General features: G+C 39.8%; 1 protein-coding gene across 17 annotated transcripts in view; it reads left to right on the top strand.

Annotated features, from left to right (window-relative positions):
- Window positions 1-15,518, top strand: part of reps2 (RALBP1 associated Eps domain containing 2) — a 185,784-nt gene that overhangs the window by 101,031 nt on the left and 69,235 nt on the right. For all 17 annotated transcript variants that reach the window (XR_011341795.1, XR_011341796.1, XM_069889869.1 and 14 more), the window contains 3 exons: window positions 7,296-7,402; window positions 11,327-11,477; window positions 13,269-13,332. Coding sequence is in view for 15 of the 17 variants with exons in the window: in XM_069889869.1 (XP_069745970.1) it covers window positions 7,296-7,402; window positions 11,327-11,477; window positions 13,269-13,332 (322 nt within the window). In the remaining 2 variants the exon portion in view is untranslated. The remainder of the gene's footprint in view (window positions 1-7,295; window positions 7,403-11,326; window positions 11,478-13,268; window positions 13,333-15,518) is intronic.

Raw genomic sequence — 15,518 nt, 5'->3', positions numbered from 1 at the left:
AAAATGTATAGTTTCAAACTCCTATAAAAATGAATTTCAATGTTGTGACATTTTACTCAGCTGGAAACCTTGCTAGAAGATTGCTGCTTTCTGATTCTTGTTTTCATTGAGCTGTAAAAACTTTTACTGTAAATACAGGTACACAATCCTTTATCCAGACATCTAAAATCCGGAAAGTTCCAAAATCCAGCAAGTGGGGAGAGAGACGGCAGCGCAAGTCGGGCAGATGAGGGGGAGACCCCGGCAGCGCGAGTCGGGCAGGCGAGGGGGAGACCCCAGCAGTGCAAGCCAGGCAGGCGGGAGACTGGCAGCGCGAGTCAGGCGGGCAGGAGACCGGAAGCATGAGTTGGGCGGGTGAGGGGGAGAGACCGGCAGCACGAGTCGTGCTGGTGAGGGGGAGAGACTGGCAGCACGAGTCAGACAGGCAAGTGGGGGGAGTCCGGCAGCGCAAGTCGGGTGGTGGGGGGGGGGGGAGACTGCAGCGCAACTGGAAGAGGGTGGTGGTGGATATGGCAGCACAATTCGGGTGATTTTAAATCTGATTTTCCAAGAGCTGGAAAAATCCGAAATTCGGGACGCACTCTCCCCCAAGGATTCCGGATAAAGGACTGTGTACCTGTATTTCTTATTTCAGCATTAAGGTAACGTACTACAGTTTCAATAATTTAGAACTATGAAGAACTGCCACAACATACAGAGGTTGGGTGTAATTGGGCAGTATGGACTAGTGGGCCGAAAGGCCCTGTTACATGCAGTATATAAGTCTAAATATTGGAGGGTAGTCCAATTGATTGGAATAGAACAATGAGCATGCATAAATTGGCATTCAGATTAAGTTTGAATTTGCTTATTTATGCAGTTTTTGAAAATTCTGTGGGACAACATAATTGAAAAATATTATTACCTTCTGAGCTTCAGTCTGAGAAGTTGATCCAAATACAAATACTCACATAGAATGAATTATGATTTAGCACCCTAGGTCATTATCTTACTTATCAGTAATTTGCATGCAGCGGTGAAAAACTGGATTTTGGATTATATTTCATGTTGTGTAGACTTTGAAATAGATTGGCTCAGCGGTAAATTGCTCGTATATCTTGACCAGAAGCATCAATTCCACCAAATATTGAAAAAAGCACAGATCAATTCATTCCAGTTATACTATAAAATCTAAACAATAAGACATGTTGAATTGTAAAGCATTATTTGTTGATTTGGCCACTAATCTGTCGGTGTATTCCAAAGTTTCAAAAGATACATCATCATGACTGATTTGCTGCAAAAGGTATAACCTGTATTGAAGCATTACATTATGTTTAATTGTGCACCTATTACTGATTTAAAAACCCCTCTGTGCTGAGAATGGGGGCTTGATTTTGGTTTTAACTAAAATTTGGCGGCAACAATAAATGTCAGCTGTTCAGAATTTAAATTTTTATTCAATTTGCTTCAAAAATGCACTTGCTATCCAAGTTTCATTAACAAAAGGCTAATCCTGTTTGTGGGGTGCACTTATCAATGCCATTCTGATGGTGAAATCAGTAAGGAGAGTGCAACTGAGGGCAGCAATGTGGTGACAAACATGAAACATTTGGGATTGCATGAAGGAAAATTCTGATTTTGTTGAAGAGACAATGAAGATAAAGCTTGAATTTATCTGTAGATATTGCCAATTTAGTTGTGCTTAATGGAAGTGAAAAGGATGAAGTTCCTTTGAACAACCAAAAGTACCAAATTTTGCAGAACACAAAACCTGATGTCTTTAAACTTAAAGAAAACTAAAACCTCAACAATACAAGCTCTACAAGGCAGGAAGAAAGCATTGTATTCCTAATCTTAGGCTGGTATGTAAAATGTGGTTACATATTAAAATGCACAACTTGTACAGTAAATAGCTCTCCATGTGCTTTAATTTGCATATTTTTCTCAATTCATAGACCTCATTCATGATATTTATGAATTGTGGAAGGTTGTCAACAGGTCATCCACACAATAGCAGACTTTATTTATCCAGCACCTTCAATGTCATATAATGTCCCAAGATGATGGAAGAGTTAAGTACCAACTTACTTAAGATGTTAAGGAAAATAAAGTTGTCAGTTAAAGTGCTAGGTTTAATCAATCTGTAAAAGAGGAATGACTTGATAGGGGCAGAAGTAGAAAAAAGGAATTCTAGAACTTAAAGCCTTGTTAACCAAAGGCCCTGATAAAACTGAGAGACCAAGATTGGAAAAGCATAAATATCTCAAAGAGATGCCAGGCTAAAGGGGATTGAGTTAGGAAGCTTGAGCATGGAGAGGTTTGAAAACAAGGATGAGTGTTTTAAAAGTGGCATGGTTGGCATAGCAGTGAGTGCAATGCCTTTACAGAGCCAACGATCAGGATCGGGGTTCGAAGCCCATGCTGTCTGTAAGGAGTTTGTACGTTCTCCCTGTGTCTGTGTGGGTTATCCCCAGGGGCTTGGGTTTCCTCCCAATCTTTGAAATGTACTGGTGGTGTTGGTTAAATTGGGTGGCACGGACTTGTGGGCCGAAATGGCCTGTATGTCTAAATTTTTTTTTTTATTACGTGACCTGGAGCCAGTGTAGGTGACTAGGACTCAGCATGAGTTCAGACATAGATGACAGAAATGCCATTTCTTCCAACTCCATTGGTGTCATTGAGTTGTCAAAGTTCATAAGATAGACTACCACAAGGTGAATAAATCACAGATTGAGGTAAGGAAATCACTACTGAGTTGCATGATCTTGCACTTGATTATACAAGCCCTTGTGTATTGACAGAATAGTATTCCTTTTGATGTAGACAGAGACATACTCTGCCTGAGAATATTTATTCCTTGTATTCACTCTTTACTCTGGCAACTTCCAAGTGTATTGGCAAGTGCAAAATCTATTTTATCACTATACTTCTTTCCACTGATATTTAGCAACCATTAAACAGGGTTGAGAATTGAGTGGGCAGGGACCAAGGCAGTGAGAAGCAGGAACAATTTTAATTCCTAGGGATCATTTATTTAAACTTTTCCAGTTGCCAACTGAACCTGGCAGGAAACAGCAGTTAATCAGTGGGTCAAATTGGAAAGGAGACTGAGTCAACAGCCAAGACCAATGGGAAAATCTCTAAAAGGCTCCACTTCCGGGGGAATCAACTTCTGGCATTTCCTCACAATCAGAAAAAAAACAACTTGGAACCCAACAAATTTCCCTGTGAAACCCAAAAGAAATTCCTGCTGTTGGCCCAACAAGGAAGTTCAAATAAAAATACAACAAAATGCTGCTTTTGGAACTGTCATGGCCCCAGCTCCCCTCTTCGCGTGGAATAAAACTAATAATTTGGCACACTCAGGACTCTGCTGGTAGATGTCTAGGATTGTTGCAAATTGTTTACATTAATTCTTCAACACACTTTCATTTAATTTTTATTAATGTCACAGAATATGATAATAAATTCTCCATTGAATTTGGTGAATTTTAGGAGAACATTGAAATTGAAGACCCAAGGAGTCTCATAAGATGGGAAACAGAGACCCCAGAAGTGCCAGAACCAGAGAGATCGTAGGCCCCTATGAGCTTTAGAGTGAGGACTGTGTGGAAAATGTCAGAGATACTGAACCATTAGGATGTCTGAATGGTCAGTAGGCAGATATGCAGAGTTTTCCTGTAGCACGTCTATGCTATAGTCAGGGCATCAAGGATTACGGGGAGAAAGCCAGGAGTGAGCCTGAGTGGGGGATGGATCAGCTCATGTTGGAATGGCAGAGCAGACTCAATGGGCCAATGGACCTACTTATGATCCTATATCTAGTGATTTTGTGATCTCTTGGTAGTTGGTTTTGTCTATAGGAAATTGCCCAGTTGTTTAACCATAGACTCTGAATGGAGTTTTGAGGTGGAAAAGACCCAATCAGTGAAAAAAGATAAATTACTTATTGCACATGTTGAGGTCAGTTCCTATTAATTAAATATTTGCCAATGTACATGAACCAATAATTGGGAAGAGTTAAGAATTACATAGAACGTAGAACACCTTAGCACAGTACAGGCCCTTCAGCTGCTCAATTTACACCCAATTAACTTACACCACCAGCACATTACCTTGTAATCCAAAATTGATGTTGTGCCGACCTATATACAGTATTTCTACCAAAATAAAAAATCTAAACCCTTCCTACCTCGTAACCCTCTATTTTCCTTTCATTCAACACCACCTCTTTTGGCATCCACCACCACCTCTGGCAAGGCATTCCATGCACCCACAGCACTGTGTGTGTGTAAAAAAAAAAAACCCCGATGTCTCCCTTAAACTTTCCTCCCTTCACTTTGTACAGATGTCCTCTAGTGTTTGCTAAGGTGCTGGCTGTCTACCTTATCTATGCCTCTCAGAACCTTGTACACCTCTATTAAGTTACCTATCATCTTTCTTCACTTAAAGAGAAAAGCCCTAGCTCTGCTAACTTTGCCTCATAAGACTTTCCGGTATTTTCCAATCCAGGTAACATACTGGTAAATCTCTTCTGCACCCTCTCCATAGCTTCTACATCTTTCCTATAATGTTTAGTTAAGTGTCAGTCGATGCATCTACAGACTTACAGGCAACATTGTCCTATAATACAAATAATTACTTCTGCTTGGGAAATAATACTGTGGGAAGCCCAGATGAATAATTTGGAGGTGATTTATAGATGTGGGTTTTTCTATAGGTGCTGTTTTAGCTGCTCAATTTGCACCCAATTAACCTACACCACCAGTACATTACCTTGTAATCCAAAACTCCAATATTGTGGAGTTAGGAGCTCCTCCTGCAAGAGGCAGTAATAAATGGCAAAAAGTTCTGTATTAGTTATTTAAGTCAAGCTGAGACCCAATTGTTTGTAAAGGAAATAATCAATTAAATGATTCAGCACATTGCTTTTCTAGGTCAAGGAAGTTCTGATGCATGCTGGAACACCTGTGCATGTGGGTTCTGAGAGACTAGATATAGGTTGTCTTTGGAATTATCTTCTGTCAAGCAACATTAATCCCCACCTTCCTCCAACATCCCTTAATAGAAGATTGATTTTTTTTAAGTAATTGAAAAGTTCTGGCAGTGCTTGATTTGTTAAATATGAGATAAATAAACCAAAAATAAGTATCAAGAAAAGCACATAAATATTTACATTTCTGAGGAGAGACTTCAGTTTTGAGGGGGACATTGAAATAGAACTATTAATACAATTGTGGAAATTAAAAAAAATTTACGGATGGTGGAAACACTCAGCATATCAGGTCACGTCTGTGAGCAGAGAAATAGAGTCAACGTTTCAGGTCCAAGACCATTCATCAAAACTGAAAAGAAGTTTACAAAGTGAGAAGAAGAGTATGTGATCAAGTAAACTATTGGGAGTGATTGTTTCCATCCCATTATAAGATGTGGGAAGATTAATGCTACAGTGCTCACAGTGGGCAACCCTGTTGTGCAGACAGTAAAAAGTCTGGTGTCTGTAATGGAAAAAACAGTGATAAGGTTTCAGATATCTCTAGCACTGAAAACTGAGGCTCACAGATATGCTGTCTGTAGGACCTCACCTCATCCACTCAATGGAGTAACTTCACCCACTCAGTGGTACCCCTCCTCCTTCATTCCATCTCCCTCTCCCTTGCTCCAACTCTCTTACCCTCCACTTCTATCCCCTCCTCCCTCATTATCCTTTCTCCTTCACTCCATCTCCCTCCTCCCTCACTCCAACTCCCTTACCCTCCATCTCCATCCCCTCCTCCCTCCATCTCCTTCCTCCCTCACTCCATCTCCCTCCTTCACAAAAATATGGCAGTCCCTGCTGCTGCTGTGGAACCAGTAGAGTGGGAGCAGAGACATAGCACTGCTCTGCAGGGTCCAATGCCTGGTCCTGATGCTGACTGTACAGGCTTTAAATGGTCTGTTGAAGGAGACAACAGTATTTTTTTAAAATCCTGCAACCATAGGGTCTGTGCCCAAGATGGGTGCACCTGTGCTGGGCACTGTACCATAAGAGCTTGCAGACTCTGGGGCATCAGTGGACTGGCAAAGAGCAATAAAAACTGGGAGAACACCCCCAGTATAGGAGAAAACCCTCCAGACAGTGACCATGGCAGAAGACCGGGGGGGGGGGGGGTTGCTTAATGGCCTAAAGACCCACACAGACTGTGAGCTATTGACTTGTGGATGAAGGACTCGCACAGGCTGTGGAGTTCTGGAGACTGGCTCGTGGGATCCAGGTATCAGAACCAGGATTCAAGAGTATGCTGAGGACAGTAAGGGCTTCCATAGAGCCTTGGGTGCTGAAGGCTTCCTGATCATATCGGAGGTTGGATCTGGAGCTCAGGTTCCAATGGTTTGAGCAGGAGTCTCTGCAGCTGCACTGGAGGTGAACCAAAGGACATTTGGTGTCTCTGAAGGGAGTCTCTTTCTCCTATTGTTAGGTGCACCTGCCAGTGCCCTTAGAGGCATTTTGTTTGCCTTACAGCAGACCAAAGATGCATACATCATGTATTTTATGTATTATTATGGGACAATAATAGGAACCTTTGACCATCATCAAAATATAAACCCTTTAATTCACAACTCAGCATGATGTGCCCTTAGCTTCCATTTTTATGATGCACCGAGTGATCCATTTTTAATGGCAAGGGAGGAAATGTGCCTCATTAGGTACACAACTGATGCCAGAAGAATGACAAACGAATGAAGGTCAATAGCACACATGTGCCTGGACCGATAAGCTCAAATTTACATGGAAATTGAGTTAAAACATTTCTAATGAATCTAGTTTATAGTTCTGTAAACTTGCCCAAGTAATTGTCACAAGCTCTTTTTTTTGTGTTCTTTGTGTCTGCAGTGTCCAATATAGGTGCAGCAAAGCAAAGGATAATCTTGAGATCAGCAAATCTGAAATACTGAGCAGATATTCATCTCAAACCAGGCATGGAAAAATGACTCCAAAGTGAATCAGACTTGTTGGCAAAACGTACTCCATCCCCATGCAAGAGTGATTGAAATGCCTGCCTCTTTTGCTTGAATTTGTAACATATTTTTTTTCATGTCAGAATTCCCATGCAATTGGCTATGAATCATGAAGAATGATTTACAATTTATGTATCCTTTGCTAAGAGGAATTGTGTGAATTATATCTTGGGTCAATGACATAGGCAGAACTACAAAATTACACAATTGGTGGATTCATGCATGGCTCAGTCATGGTAAATTTATAGTAACTTGCTGCAATGGCTGTTCTCCATGTTTCAATTTAAATAATTCAACACTTTTTTATGTTGCAGTAATCAATGAAAGAAGTCCAACTGCAAGCTCAGCCGTATATCCAGATGGACAGACCCACGGGAGCTGTGATCTTAAGCATTCTGCTCTGTATTCATTTTATGATCAGGTAAAAAAAAAGCCTTCTAACTTAATTATTTTTTTAAGGAATAATTCACCAGTTAAATCTGGAATTTGAGAAGCAAATGAAGGAATGGGTGAGCAAAACAAGTAGACTATTAGTGGAAATTATGAAATGAACTCACTGCAGGAGGAATTGGTGATCTCCCTCAAAGAATCCTGTCTTAAGTGTATATTTTGTGACCTGAAACTGTGTGCCCGACATTTTGCTTGTCTTGGTGCTTGCCTTTGTCTCTGGATGCAGCAAGCTTTGCTTTGAAATAGAGTATGTGCTGAGGTTCAACCTGTCCCTGATGTGGCCTCATTGCTGGGCAATGCCCCATTAAATTGGATCTTGCTGTAGTATCTGTTCTTTGTCGAAGAGATTCTGCAGAAAACACACTTATGACCAGGTAGTGGTGTGCATGCCACACCCTATAGGTCCTGAGGAGGAAGAACAAAATGGATTAAACTGTCCAAACCATTTGGTAGAATACCTGATCACCAAACTCATCCTCAAGCACTAAGCTCTCACTTGGCTGGAGGTGAGCATCAAATCAAATCAAACCCATCAAATCCTTTCTAGATGATTGGAGTCTCACACCCGAAGGAAAATGCAATGAGAATGAGACAATCAGCCACCTCTTCGTGAATTGTGCATTTGTTAAAAAAAGTCCGGAAAAATATGCAAAGGTTCTTGTTGCATAGCAAGAGGACACTCTGATCTATGGGAGGCATAACAAGACAAACATCAGGTGCTGCTGAAGATCACTAACTCGATGAAGGATGCTCTTTGACCTTCCCAGAACTTGGTCTTCCAGTGTGATGAGCAGTCTATAAGTGAATGCTGCTACCTGGAAGGTTCCAGGCTGCAGGAGTGTACCTGCTCGGAGTACTGCCAACTTCAAAGGCTTTGTGAGGAAGGACTGCAATCCAAGGTTCTGCTGCCTGTATAACAGTCCCTCATTGCAAGGTCATGTTGTTAAAAGGGTACAGCTTTGTACATTGAATATATAACTTGATGACACTGAATGCAATGACTGACAACATGCATGTGTAGACAGGACTACATTGAATGCAAATAAAAAACAATTGTACTGCTTTGTATTTTCTGTACACAGTTTTCAAGAATGAAGTTCATAATTGAAATAATAAAAAGTACTTCAAACTAGCCAGGGGGAGGTGGGATAGGTTTTGATTGGAGTGATGATGGGGCCCTGGACTGAAATTAACAAATAAATGAGAATATTTCTTCACAAAGAAGCTCTCCTGCAGTTTTGCACAACTTGATCACTAAGAATTTCATTATTTCCTCAGTCAGTATTGTCTTATGTTGTGAAATTTGACTTCATTCAGATGAGCGAGGTTCTCACAGTACATCATGGAGCTTTACTTAGAGTGTGTGTTCACAGCCACAGACTTTGTTTCTGTGAACATACACTTGACTGATCCCCAGGAACCAGCAGCCACACAGACTGGTGATGTAGGAGTCAACAGTCGAATGCTTGAGGTGAAAGACAAGAAGAAACTTTCTCCAAGATGTAATCATCCTATTTTTATAAATTAAAAGAGGCCATACACCCCATTGTCTCTCGAAACAAAGTCATTCCTTCACCTATTTTGCTGTAACCCATTCTCTTTCATATGCTCTTTAGGCCACTGGTGGTCATCTTTTTCAATAGCAGGCAACTAATGGATGTGGGAGGAAACAAGAGTACCCAAGGGGAGCCCACATGGACAATGTCAGAGATCAAGTTTGAACCTGAGTCCCTTTGACTTATCCAGGTGGTGTCACCCTTGGCCTTTGAGGAGGTGGCAATGTCAGCAGGAAACTTTTTATTGCTTTTCTTAGGCATCTCAAAACGGCAAAAGCTATTCACAGTGGAGAAGTCCAAATTTGCGCAGCTCTCAGAAATTTTGATAAACAGAAATCAGTTTTAATTGTTTAGTCATTTGCATTGCTTTCTGGGACTTTATCATACTTTATGTTAATGATCACTTTAATGAGCTAAACAATTTGAATTGCCTGCCCAGGCCACACCTATCCCTGTGAAATGCCAGCTCCCTTTCTCTTTGACTGCAGACTGATGTCAACATGGGTTTCTCAATAAGAATTAATCTGGAGAATATGCAAAACACCAATTCTGCAAATAGAATTGCAGCAAAAGCAATTCAATGTGTGAAAACCATAGGTATTTTTTAATGTCACTGCAAAACTACCTTGGAAAAAAATTAAACAGTGTGATAGTGTCTATGGAAAGAGGAAATGTACTGCTTCAAAGTGAAGAGCAAACTCATGGATTTTGACTTCAGCCTCCTCCCACTGCCTCCTGTCCATTTGTATAGCAAAGAGAAATGAATGTAGTAAGAACACAAAAAATGCTGGAGGAACTTAGCAGGCCACACATCCTCCACAGGAAGTAAAGATATTGAGAACTAATGTTTTGGATCTGAAGGTACCTTGAAGAAGGGCTTAAGCCTGAAACCCTAGTTTTATATCTTTGCCTCCGATGGATGCTATGTATCCTGCTGAGTTCCTCCAGTATCTTTGTAATTTTACTATAATCGTGGCATCTACAGACTTTCGTGTTTCACTCCAAATAGAAATTAATACCAACTTTCCATCAATTGAATACAGATCAGCCTGAATAGATTACTGCTGAGATATGTTCCTCTACTCTGGCAGGGGTTATGTCTGAAGAAAACCATTAATGTGGATAACAGGGTAAAAGGAAATGTTTGTTTGTCACAAAATACCAAGAAAAGTGAAAAACCTTTTTCTGCAAACCGACCAACAGGTTACATCTCGCATTATAGGCAGCCTAATATGGAGCGCATTTCATAGAGTATGGGATATTACTGAGAAGGAAGATCAATTAGCACCAAATAAGGGCAGCATGAGAGCACTGCTATGGGGTTCATTCAGGAGCCTGATGGCTGCAGGGAAGAAATTGTCTTTATGCCTGTTGGTTTGTGATTTTGCACTCTTAAGGCTTCTCCTTGATGGAATGAGGGTAATCCATATTTTTCATTATAATGGTTCTTTCATTATAATGGGTGAATTGCTGAGGCAGAGAGGGATGCAGATGGAGCCCATGGAAGGGATTGAAGTTTATTTTTTAAGTTCTAAGCTACATTCACTTCTTTCTTTAGCTTCTTCCGATCTTGAGAAGAACAGCTCCTATACGATGTTGAGAGTATACTTTTGATAATGCACCTGGAGAAGTTGTTAAGATACTTCCTTAGTGCTTGTCCCAGGAGGTATTTTTGTGCCATGAATGTGTCAGGGAGGAAGTGATTACTCAAAGAAATGCCAACCAAAACAATGTTTGTTGCAGTTTCCTTCAACTATTGAACAAAGTGGAGTGATAAGCTGCCCCCTTGTGCTACTTATTACTTCTGCGAGTAAGCTTTTCCCTCCAGAGTAAATTTATCCATTAAGAACCTTGGTGGAGGCTTAAAGATCCTAACTCTAGTTATTCCCAGATTCTATTAGGGGCGAAACTAGGTCAGTGACAGTCCTGTGAGCTTTCAAGCTCTTAGATAGAATTGTGTCTGCAGAATGGTAATTTCTCACTCCATTACCTCCTTCTTGGTGATAGTGCATCAAAGATATTGTGCTGGGTGGAAAGGGTCGGGGTGCAAACTACTCCTTTGTATTATTATCACTCCAACATATGCCACATCATTTGTGTGCCCAGCATAAAAATATTCATTTTGTAACTGAAGCAATTATTCAAATTAATTGTTGAAACATTTTTTGTTATTATTTTTGGAATTTTAATCCAGTTGTTACTAAGAGGAAATAAAAGATCACACTATTGAGTTTTAAGTCAACAGAATTTTCCACAGATTTTATGTGCAAGACCATGTATACTTAAAGTGGATGCCTTTAAATTCAGATCTGTAGTGAATGTGTTTCTGCTCTTTGCAGAACCAAACACCTGTCCAGCCACCAGATGCAGAACCACAGGAGAATCATTCAGATCACACAGATGACCCCTGGAGGATAACTCAAGAACAACGAGTGTACTACTTCAATCAGTTTAAAACTTTGCAGCCTGATTTGAAATCTCTTATTTCAGGTAATTCATTAAAATAGACTAATGACTGTATTTAAGCAATGGCTTTCATTTTCCCTTGATGAGTCCAAATCATTACAAATTACAGTACTGTATTACTATTAAAGATATGCACTTTTAACATAGGAATTAGTATATGACAAATCACACAAAGAGATGTTCTTTGAGGGATTAATGTTATCCAGGCACTGAAAATAAAATCCTTGCTCCTCTTCAAAATAGTGGCATCTCATCTTTTATATCCACCTTATAGGAGAGAAAATGCACGCACACCTCAGATTCAAATGTCCTCTAGAAGTGGACCTATTTGCAATGTGGAACTTCCTCAACAGCTCACTGGAATGTCAAACTTCATTCTTACATGCTAGCCTGCGAGCTTTAACCCTGCACCTTTCTGAGAATGCGACCAGTTGAGAGACAATTGATACCAACTGGTTGATCAAACCCAGATAGAATTTTTCACGTAGCTTGTAGAAGAAAATGACAGGTGTTCGCATTTATTGATAAATTTTTTGTGCATTTTCTATTTAATGATGAGCTTGATGCGCATCATGAATTTAGAATGGATGCCCAAATTATGCCAATTGGTTTAATCTTTTCACTTTTCTAGCATTCAAAACCAGAGTTGCTGTTAAAATGAACAGCCTGATTGTAACTCGTTTCCATTTGCTGAAAGCAACCAAATACATTCTGTTAGGTGAGGGAAAAAAAACTCCTTTAGCAGTCAGACTCCAGAGCAGTCAGATCTGTTTCTGTGTGTGTTCTTTTTAAAAGGAAATATGTACAAAGTTGAACAACTCTTGAAAAATCATTTTTGTGCTTAATTGGTGGCTTTTAGATGTTCCCTTCTGACAACTTTCCAGTGGTGAATTCTGATTATTCCTCCATGTTCATTTATTCTTGGAATTTTTTTTAATATAACCTACATCTTTCTTTAATGTATTTTAATTTATTCAGTATATAATATGGATTTTGTTGTCAGTTTATATTCATTAATATTTTCTCAACTTTCTTGTAGTAATCTCACTGTCTTGTGCTTTTGCTCATTTCCCTTTCTTCCTCCACCTTTCCACAACTCTTCCCAATCCCTGCTCTATTGATATAAAGGAAACTGACATTCAAAACCAAGCTCAATTGGTTTTTAGGAAATACGACATGAGATAAATTCCTGCAGTAATAGATCCCTCCCTAATGATTCCCAGGTCTCATTGCCATCAAAAGCTTTTGCACATTATTGCTCCAAACCCTCTGTGCTTTTGACCCCAACAAACCTTAAATCCAAGCTTCCCATAGAGATCTCAAGCTCAGATCTTGTCTGTCAGGCTCAAACTCTCAAAACTATTTCTTGGCTTAATCCCAATTTACACACACATTTGCTTTTTTTGCATGTATGTTCCAGATTCCCCCAGTCTGATATGGTACATATAGGCTTTTGATCTCCAGCTACCGACAAGGCCTTCAAGCTGTTGAAAGATGGAAATATAGAAAATGGTGAAGGATCACAAGATGCAGACTAGGTGTAAAAACTACACTACAGAAATTAGGTACAGGAGTCAGAAGACAAAGAAATATGCAGAGAAAAAAAGATAAACAAAACTTAAAGAACAATTTCCATTTAATCAGAAAGATGTATTTTAGGTTATTTCTATTTCTTTCCCATCTACAAGTCAAAAGCTAGTAGTCAGCAATTCGGTGAGCTCAAATAAGCAGTGATCTTAAGTGGTTGACAGATTTGCAGCTATTTCTACATTTTTGCACTATTTTAATCACTAATGAACCCAAATCTTCTTATAGGGTCTGTTGCTAAGGATCTCTTCACCAAGTCAAAGCTCCCTATCAGAGAACTTTCTCACATATGGTAAGTGTAATTCAATTTAATTTTTTTCCTTTTTCACTTGCAATTTTTAATTGTATCCATCAGTTCCAACCCCAATCATTCTGATATAAGTACGAGGTGTAGGCCATCTGACCCATCGAGTCTGACCAGCATTCAATCAGATCATGGTTGATTTGGCCTTGGACTCAACTGCACTTATCTGTCCATTCGCCATAACGCTTGATTCCCTGACAATTTAAAAATCTATCGGTTTCTTACATACATTCCATGAGGTTGCCTCTAATGGTTCATTGGACAGGGTTCACTATTCTCTGGGACAAGCATCTCTGTATGAAATCTACTCCCTTGCATCTTGAGATGCTGTTCATTTTCCAGATCTACAGTGCCCTCCATAATGTTTAGGACAAAGACACTTTTTTCCTTTATTTTCCCCTGTGCTCCACAATTTTAAATTTGTAATCAAACAATTTGCATGTAATTAAAGAGCACATTCCAGATTTTATTCAAACAATTTATTTGTATACATTTTGGTTTGACCATGTAGAAATTTCAGAGCACCCCGTAATATTTGGGACATTTGGCTTCACAGGTGTTTGTGAGTACTCAGGTATGTTTAATTGCTTCATTGATGCACATGCAAGAGAGCTAGGCTTGCTTCAAAGATCTTGATCACCTTTGGAGTCTGTATTTGCTGTTTATAAACATGAGGACCAGAGTTGTGCCAATTAAAATCAAAGAAACCATTTTGAGGCTGAAAAACAAGAATAAAACAGGAAGTGACATTACCTTAACCTTAAGATTACCAAAATCAACAGTTTGGAGCATCATTAAGAAAGAGCATACCAGTTAGCTTAGTAATCACAAAGGGACTGGTAGACTAAAAAAGACCTTCACCTGCTGATGACAAAAAAATTCTCACCATAATGAAGAAAAATCCCCAAACACATGTCCGACAGATCAGAAACGCTCTTCAGTAGGCAGGTGTGGATATTGTTACGAGCCCAGAGGACCCCAAATCCCAGCAGCAATAGATATTCACCAAGGCAAATAGCTACTTAAACAAAAGTTGTTTTTAATTATCTTTAAACATGAAAACAGAATCACACTTTAACTTATCACTATTAACTTAACTAATCTAATTTAGCCCCCTTCTAATTCTAAGCACATGTGTATGTAAGTTCAGAAAAGTTCTTTGATTCAAAGTCCAATCTCACTTCTCATTCCTCCAAGTTCATTGGTTGCAGGCAATTCTTATACTGTGCACAGAATTTAACATTTATGAAGTTTACCAGGCTTTGGTGCTTGAAAGGTAAATGGTTACCGCCGCTCGGGAAGGTTCTTGTCGGTTTTCAGAGAGAGATTTGTTGTTCCTGGACACAAACTGATCCCTTTTAATCAGCCACATCAGAAGAAACTTGCCCCATCAGGGTTTTCTAGATGATAACCTCTTTCTTTCAGGTCACCAAAGAGTTCCTTTTTGTTTCTTGTATTTCAAGTGAAACATTAGGCAGCCAGTCTTCTCCTCTTGCAAGAACCATAAGGGCTTTGACCAGGCTGAACTAAGCACTCACAACCCATCTTCCAAATGGGGTTTTTTCACAAGCTTTCCAGCTTGTCCTGTTCCAGTCCCACCTGTTGCTGCTGACTGTAGCATTGCAGAACTGATCTCTCTCTCAGAGAAAAAACTGTTCAACTCCCTCTGCTTGCAAAACCCACATGACCCTCTTAGAACAGCAAGTTGCTTTCCCAGACGGCCTGCAGCTCCGAACTACTCCTCCGATCTCTTTCATCTGTTGCTTTTCAAAACAACAATCCATTAGTGAAGTCTTTTGTGTACTCTCCAAAGTTTTTGCAAAGGCCCCCAGGAGCTGCCCTGTCTGACTTGAGCAGAGCACCGGTATTTTAAATGAGATCTGTTTGAAGCGTTTGTATGTGACCGACACTAAAAAACCTGCCCCAATTTATCTCTCAAAAACAAATCTATATACAATACAAACACAGCATATTCTGTCACAATATGTCTGCAGAAGACTTCATGAACAGAAATACAAAGACTACACTGCAAGAAGCAAACCATGGCAAAGGTGGTATGCTTTGGATCTTGGGAAGTTCCTTTATATCTCCACACTTTGCTTTGTCATCACTCCAATACAGGTTAATCTTAGTCTCATTTGTCTGCAACGCATTTATCCAGAATTGTCCAGGCT

Source organism: Narcine bancroftii, chromosome 7 (genome assembly GCF_036971445.1).
Source record: "Narcine bancroftii isolate sNarBan1 chromosome 7, sNarBan1.hap1, whole genome shotgun sequence".
Lineage (NCBI taxonomy): Eukaryota > Metazoa > Chordata > Chondrichthyes > Torpediniformes > Narcinidae > Narcine > Narcine bancroftii.
Note: the sequence above shows the minus strand (reverse complement) of the source record. Positions and strands in the feature narration are given on the sequence as shown.